At 38.4% G+C, this 8,657-nt stretch overlaps 1 protein-coding gene across 3 annotated transcripts in view; it reads left to right on the top strand.

The window, feature by feature from the left end:
- The window catches only part of LOC107748363 (E3 ubiquitin-protein ligase RNF19A-like), a 41,243-nt gene that overhangs the window by 12,814 nt on the left and 19,772 nt on the right, over positions 1 to 8,657 (top strand). For all 3 annotated transcript variants that reach the window (XM_016563135.1, XM_016563133.1, XM_016563132.1), the window contains exon 2: positions 6,647 to 7,439. In XM_016563135.1, coding sequence (XP_016418621.1) covers positions 6,647 to 7,439 — 793 coding nt within the window. The remainder of the gene's footprint in view (positions 1 to 6,646; positions 7,440 to 8,657) is intronic.

Below are 8,657 nucleotides of genomic sequence, written 5' to 3'. Positions count from 1 at the left end.
TATATATATATATATATATTTTTTTTTTCAGAAATACTGCACATTTACATTTTTCTCCCAAATAAATTCTGGTAAATAGCTAACATTTCTGGTAAATACTCCTTTAAAAAGTGTTTTTTGATTATAATTGTATTATTAGTAGACTAGAACACGTGGATATGTTGTCATTCTTGCACTATAATACTGAACTTTGATTTCAGTGATTTGGACTATGAGATGGACACTTGCTTCTTGCACTCTTTACTTTTGCTTTAAAAAAAAAATGATTTCATAGAAATTTGGATGGTCATCACTAGTTTGCTTGGTACAGTAGTTATTAATTAATTAATTATTTAACTATTTATTTGTTAATCTAATATCTTGGTGTTTTCCCCCCCATTTATTTATATATATATATATATATATATAAGTCAGTGAACATGTTGTACGTCAACTACCTGTTAGCAGTCAGCCTTTTACTAGGGGTATAAACAGATTCTGAGTAGTTAAAGATTGTTGTGGTGATAAAATAATGTTCAGAAAATAGTTTTCCTTTGCCCCAGCTTGTCAGGCTGGATTGTTTGTCTGTTGTCTCCTGGGCACAGTGTGTGTTTGTTTACTATAAAAGCGTTTACACCCAGTAAATGAATTTCTGTGAAGCTTTCATAGATGTTGTTAACTCCTCCAGTGTTTACATGAACTCCCCAAGACCTCTTTAGTAAACAAAGACCCCACACTGGAATGTCACTAGTTTTGACTTTTACTGTAGCATTGTGATAAGTTGAAATTCTCATAATGGCGCCCTGACTGAATATTAAAAGCTAATGCTTATGATGTCTTTTGTTGTACCAATGACTAAGTAGGGTAATCGCATGGAAATATGCCTCACTGGGGTACTCTGCTCACTAATATATTCATATTCCTTAAAGTAGTTTTATGATTGGTCGTTTCTAAAAAGTACCAGATCTATAAAAGAAAAACGTATGTTTACAGTTGTTGCGGCCTTGAGGGAAATCAAGCATGGGAAACTGTCCTTGATGAGCTAGAAAACATTTGAGTAATGTTCATAGAATGTGTCTAAACAGCATACCACACTGGTTAGACAAGGTAGGTGTGTTGTGGGAATGTGTTCAACAGCGTCAGCTGTTTTGCATTGCAGCTCTCAAATCCGTTTTTTTATTTGATTCTGTGTGCTTTATTTCTCATCATCAGCTCAACCAGCAAATGTCGATTAAAATGAGCAAGAGCTTGTTTGCACATACCAGTCAGTGTTATCAGGACTAGACTAAACCTATAGAGCGAAACAGTGAAGATGTTTTCAACTTTTGTGTTGTGTTGGGAATACGATGAACCCCAAATGAGAGTAATGTGGCTGTTAATGGTATCTTGTCTTTCTTGAGTGTTATCAGCTTGCCGTGGCATTTGTCTCAAGGGCTCATACATGTCCTTACGTGTGTGTTGACAAGTCACCTGAGTGGTATTGGGTGTATCTTAGGTGCATGCAGGAAATCAGCATTGAACACAACACACGTTAAAATATATGTTAGGCTAAATACGTTTATTTATTCTAAGTGTTCCTGCTCTTCCTTCAGTTTTTATCTGGGAACATGCTGGAACAATCATCTATCTCAGTTTCCTTGTATTACATAAACACACACATGGAGATCTTGGCATCTGCTGTTAATAATAATCCCTGAAATTTGCTCAGGTCAACTAGTTGAATGTTGAGATTAGAGCTGCACGATTAATCGTTCAAAGATCGCGATCTCGATTCAGACAACCACACGATCTCATTTCTAAATGACAACGATTCTCCCGTGTCTATTAAACCTTTGACAAAGTCTTACCGGATCATTCAAATCTGCGTTCGCACTGCCGCTGACACAGAGCAGTTACCATGTTTGGTTAAGAAACAAGTAGCGCGACCAAAATAGAGCAAATCCGCGTTTGAAAGTAACTGCCACGTAACGTTTGTCGATTGCATTGTTTCGCCACTAGGTGGCAAACGGGATCTCTGTTTGAGACAAAAAAAATCGTGATTCTCAATTTATCCAGAATCGTGCAGCTCTAGTTGAGATTCCTCTGCTGCCTGGCTGTGAAATAATCAAGGTTTAAGTCACCAGATATGTGGCACCAATGTTAAATAGATTAGTAAATGTGTTATTTAAAGTAATTACAAACAAGTAATATAGTTCATCTTTCTCCAAGCAATGTAGTTCATTAATGTAACTGTATTATATTCAGGATGTATAGACTTGGAGCATTATGTGGTGTATTTTTATCTGCTTTTTGCTATCTTGGATGCGCCACAGTCTGTGAGATCTCATTGGATACGCCACCTAACAGGTCTAAGACTTTTTCATGCTTTCGGAGTTATTTACACTGTTAAAGAGTTGGTTTCTCATGCTAAACATGGCCAAAGTTTCAAAAAACGAGTTGGACGTATAACGGAGTATTTCTGTACCAAATACACTCCTTCAGGGTTCGTATAAGTTTCTGAAAGTTTTTTCAAGTATATGTTTTTTCAAGTCATGACGTCATAAAGGGTGGGATTCCTTGTATGGGCACTTCTCCCGGAAGTGCGCTCGCACACATCAACCAGAGCGAGACCAAGAGCAGCCCATCAACGTGTTAATTCATTAGCCATAGTTAATTTAAGTCAAAGTTATTGTCCCCTGTTTTATTTGTCGATGTCACAGCTTGCAGATGATCGCTATGCAAAAGCTGCGCGTGCTTGTGACTCTTTAGCTCCATCCACGGCACGACTCCAGGAGCTTGACTGGTTTCGTAGAGTAGCACAGGGCTCTACAGTGCGACCGAATCGAAATCGAATCGAATTGGAACATCTGAATCGATACCCAGCGCTACTCTATAGGTACTCAAGATTAACATGAGATTGGCAGAAACTGTGTGTGTTATGTCCCCTTTACGTTTTGGTCTCACACATCTGCCATGCTTGTAAGAGTTTGTGGAATATTTTTTGGAGCAATTGATGCTCTGGGAATGTGCATCACAATTCCTATCAGACTTTGTCTAAAAAAACAAAGGTATCATTGATCGTAAAGTGGAACTCATTTGGCTGACTATCTGCTTCCTTTAAACTCATGAGCAAATACCCTAGTGTGTTTTGGAGAGTGTGAAAAACCCCAGCTGGAAAGTGTGTGTGTGTATTTGCACAAGGAGGTTAAAATATTTCTGGTATGGCTTAGAGGCAGCAGAGAGTCTTGGATCACAAAGAAAAAGAAACATCTAATGCAAATTGCCAAAGAGACCAGAGTGTGGAAAACACCTCTTATTATTGTCAAGAGTCGTTTAGTAAATGTCCTCTGTTATTCCTGTGTCTTCTCATGTGACAGGCTGCAGCGTTTTTTGGGAAGCTCAGATGATTCATACCAGTGTCTCTTCCTCATTCTGTTGAGTCTGTCACTTTTTATTGTGCTGCATGTGATAAGTTCACACCTATTCATATGCAAAAACACTTTCTGTGCTAACTAAAGTATCTTGCTGCACCCACAATATGGTACGTTTAACCCACAGACATTCATTTAGATCTGAAAGTAAATTACATTTTTCTGAAACGAGAGCTCTCGCCAGCCTCTCTGGTGTGTTTGTGAAAGGCCTGCAGGCAGGGTGAGGAAACGCATCTATGAATGATGAGAAGGATCCTCATTCTTTTGCTTGTTCTGCTGTCTCAGGTTTCTGACCATCACGGTTTCTGTGGCTTTCTCTGGCATGCAGTATTTGCATCTATCCCAGGGGTCGGCAACCTTTTGGGTGTGTAGTTTTAAGTTTTCTGATAACCACTTTGCCAATAACCTTCCACTGTATGTGTGTGTGAGACAAGGCCAATTGTGCATTAAAACGGTTCAGTTAAATTAATGCGCTGCTTTAATTGACGCACACAAACAACACACATCACTCACACACAGAGATCAGACAGAAACATTCAGGAGCACAGAACACAGAGACAAGCAACAAGGGAATAAAATTGCTGTTTTTTTAAGTAACTAAACTAATTTTTTTTAGAGAGAGAGACAGACACTGGTAATTCACACACGCAACTTTAATCTCTCTCTCTTGGTCAAGATGGCCATATTTGAGAAGTCGAGTAGTTTGCATCACTGGATATACTGTAGCTGTCTGTCATTTAACATTTCTATTGTAAAACAGTTGTCTAATATTAAATGATTTGTAATTTCCATCTTTACCTCACTCTTTCAACGTTAAACTGACGCTTTGCACTAGAATTCACACTCTGCTTCTGTGAACAGTAAACCCCGCCTACTTTGATTTGATTGGCTCAGTTATTTTGACATTGACGAACGCTGCTAAACCGCTGATCTGAAGAGCCTCGTATGTGCAGCGGTTGTGCGAATGATTTGCCGGAGCCACGGGCTTCTGTAGACTAGCGCAGGTTAATTCTCACACTTTAATAGTATTTATAGCTCCTAACAGGCCTATTGCTCGTGTGCCATAGGCTGCCTACCCCTGGTCTATCTTGTTACAGTATCAGTGATGTCACATCATGTTCAAAAGTGGTTCTGCAATATTTTTGTAATTGTTTCATTACTGTGAACTTGCTGTTTTTAGCTTTTCATCAACTTTTCCACTGAGTCAGTGCTTCTCAAAACTCATCTTGGCATTGTTTAATGTTTTCAGACTGCAGGAATCAATTGCAGCCCTTAAACTTGCTGCTCACATGAAATTCATGAAAAGAACACTGAAAATGTGCAATTGTTAAAGTATGTACTAACATTTCTATACATTGTATTACTATTTCTATCTATGAATTAACAACATTTAATTTCTCTATAAGATTAGGATTGGGGTTTAAGTTAGGGTTAGTTGTGTGTAATTATCCATAATTTATTGTTATTACTACAGTAAGTACAAGTAACGTGTAACAAGGACACTGTAAAATAAAGTGTTACCCAGAAGAAATAAAGTTACCCAGAATTTTGTAACACTGTATTTATTTATTTATTTATTTTAAAAGCAAAGCCAAAAACTTGTTTATAGTTATAACTACAACAGTTAATGAAAACCCATATAAGGTGAAGTACATGCAACATGCTTCCGTTTCATTTGGGGTTTGAATGAAAGTCGTGATGACTTGCAGTTCAGTGAGTGAGTCCGGTGTTAATTGAGTAACCACCCTCATTTACTGAATGATTCATTATTAGGGCTGCTCGATATGGAGGACAAATAAAATTTATTTGATACAGTAATCACGTTTAATTTCAAGTAGATTTAAAGCTGGAAAAAAAGGACATCATCCAAATATGCATGTCTATTTTTATTTCTCGGTAAAGAAAACATCACTCCAAACTACTCGGTGTAGAACCAATCATTTACTAAAGTGACATTCTGTAAAATGTTTTAAGCATTCAGCTAATAGTTGAAAAAAAGAATCTGTCATTTACTCGTCCTCATGTCGTTACAAATGGTTACAAAACTCTTAGAATTTCTCCAAATATAATTTGTTCCACAGAAGAAAAAGTAGATTTTAGAATGACATGATGGTGAGTAGATTTAATTTTCAAATTTCCGTTTTTGGGTGAACTATCTCTTTAATGACAGTCAAATAGAAATCTAGATACAGGATACAGTAAACAATTTACACTTCCACAATAACATCTGCAACATCAGGGTAAACAAATGATGGGTAAAATGAAGCAGTATATCAAAATAAAAATGGTATCACAGTATGGCTTGGAGCGTAAATTAAATTGCAAAAAAGCAAAAAAACAAAAGTGATTTAATTAAAAGCATATATGCACTGCAGGTTTGCCAGAAAATTGCCAAAAATAAAAGCTTAATTGTTTAACATAAAAAATAAAAAAAAATTATACATGAATTAATTAATATATAAAAATTGTAAGTATTGTAATTTTAAAATTGTCATTTATTTTATTATTATTATCATTTTTTTTTACAGTCTAATAGCATTATTTTTATTATGTTTTTTTAATAACAAATTACTGAACAGTATGGATTGTTCTCAAAGTCTTCAGAGTAAAAACTAATTTTTCAGATTTTTTTGTTTTTGTTTTGTTAGGCAGATACACTCCCAGTCACTAGAATTATTAATTATTTCCAAATGGAGCTATTCAAGTCATCTGGTGAAAATTTCTGTATCTTTTCATATAGCAATATACTGTATATCGCATAGTGCATTGTGTAGGCCTATTGCACATATACACTTTTTCTCATACTAACTGGTAGGGCTGTGTATCACCAGCAAAGATACGATACGTATCACGATACAGAGGCCACGATACGATACGTATCACGATACATGACTGCACTGAATAAAATTTTTAACAAATTAAGCGCGGTCCACTGCTGCACACATGCCACAATATCGATACAGGGCCAGCTGTATCGATACTCGTATCGTCAAATCTCTGTGACGATACATCGTCGTATCGATATTTTGAACACAGCACTACTAACTAGAACTGTGAATTGATAAAGAAATTAACTAATCGTTTTTTTCATTGCAAATGGTTGCACAAAAAAAGCAAAAATTGTAATTATAAATATGTTGACTGATATCTCAAAATATTGTAGAATCAATATAAAATGTATTACAAATGAGGTCATCTGTCTTCCACTGTTAGATGTGCGTTGTGTCTCACTCAGCCATGTCTCTGTTTCTTCACAGATCAGGTCGAGATCCAGCCTGGTGACTCCAAACTGACCCGTGTGTCCCAACTTGAGCTGCCTGGCTCAAGGGAGCAGCTTGCGGAGAGTTCACCACCATGTCTTAACCCCTCCTCCTCCTCCTCCTCCCCTTCTGCCCTCCCTGTAGAAGCTTCCCAGTCCTTTGGAAACCACAGTGCCTCCTCTGGAGAAATGAGTCTGCATCAGCCACAGCAGGGGTCCGAGAGGGACCTTCCCTCCGCCGTCTCATCCGTCAGTCTGCCCTCCGTACGGAAGACGCCTAAAAAACGCCGCATCTCGCTGCGCTCTCTGTTCCGCCGGCGCTGCGGGGACCCCAAATCCCGCAAGTCACGTGCACTGGCCGCCGGAGGGGACGGCATCGCCAGTGTGGAGAGCGTGCAGTCGGAAATGTGCCAGCAGCAGGATCACGCCTCGGCGCTTTCTGCACCCGGTGTGGCCTCCACCTCCTCTTCATCTTCCTCATCCTCAGCCTCCACCTCTGAACTGCTGGAGTGCCCGCTGTGCCTGCTGCGCCACACCAGAGACCGCTTCCCTGACATCATGACATGCCACCACCGTTCTTGTGCCGACTGCCTCCGACAGTATCTGCGCATCGAGATCTCTGAGAGCAGGGTCAACATCAGCTGCCCAGAGTGCTCGGAGCGCTTCAACCCCCACGACATCCGCATGATACTCAACGACCGTGTGCTCATGGAGAAATATGAGGAGTTCATGCTGCGCCGCTGGCTGGTGGCCGACCCTGACTGCCGCTGGTGCCCTGCTCCAGACTGCGGGTAAGGGCACTTTTATTAAAACTTTATTTGAGATTTTTCTATATATGCATACACTACTGTTTGAAAGTTTGGAGTTAAGATAAAAAAAACTATTTATGAAAGCTGTATCTTAGGCTGCATTAATTCGATCAAAAACACAGTTAAAAAAAAAAGTAATATTGTGAAAAATTTTAATGAATTGTCTGTTTGAATATATTATAAAATATAATTTATTGCTGTGATCAAAGCTGAATTTTCTGCATCATTACTCCAGTCTTCAGTGTCACATGATCCTTCAGAAATCAGTATAATATGCTGATTTGCTGCTCAAGAAACATTCTGATTCTTATCAATGTTGAAAACAGTTGTGCTGCTATATTTGTAGAAACCATGATGCATTATTTTTCCCCAGGATACTTTGATGAATAGAAAGTTTAAAAGAACAGCATATATTTGAAATATAATTTTTTTATAACGTTATAAATGTCTTTACTGTCACTTTTTATCAGTTAGGCTTATTGGCTCACTGACGCTGATGAGATTAACCCCTTAGGTATCGAAATTTGGTACCGAACGACAAGACGTTTTTCGATACTCGATGGTATCGAGGCAATTCGGTCGGTGCCTAAAAAGTATCGAACTCGATACCCAGCCCTAGTTGAATGCATCCTTGTTGAAATGAAAGACCCAAAGCTTTTGAACGGTGGTGTATATGCAAACTTTCTGTAAAACTGTGTAACATGCATGTGTGACAGATCGTAGCCATCCCAGCTCAGCCACACAGGAACTATGAATGAATGATGCATTTATATAGCGCTTTATTGTGTATTGTTGTACATCCAAAGCGCTTTACAATCATGTGGGGGGGTTGGTCTCTCCTCAACCACCACCAGTGTGCAGCATCCACTTGGATGATGCGATGTAGGGCTGGCCTTAAAAAAAAATCCCCGATTTTTTCACAAAAACTCCGATTTACGATTTAAATCGATTTTCTTAAAATCAACCTGCAGATGACAAAGAAATTGTTCAAAACAAGTTTTAACTTTGTTTTGATTTTCCCTTCTGGGATTTGATCTGGATTTCCCCCTTGGGGTTAAAGTGCAAATAGAAACAACAAGCCAAAAGGACAAGATGGCAGACCCTGCCATTGTAAACAGTGAAAATGCAACATAACATAAAATGTAACATAACATTCTTATCATACCGGATACAGTTTGTAAATGTTTGTAAGACTGTAGG

The sequence above is a fragment of the Sinocyclocheilus rhinocerous genome, unplaced genomic scaffold (assembly GCF_001515625.1).
Source record: "Sinocyclocheilus rhinocerous isolate Xijiao unplaced genomic scaffold, SAMN03320098_v1.1 scaffold1281, whole genome shotgun sequence".
Lineage (NCBI taxonomy): Eukaryota > Metazoa > Chordata > Actinopteri > Cypriniformes > Cyprinidae > Sinocyclocheilus > Sinocyclocheilus rhinocerous.
The sequence above is the reverse complement of the archived record's forward strand: the minus strand, read 5'-3'. Positions and strand labels throughout refer to the sequence as shown.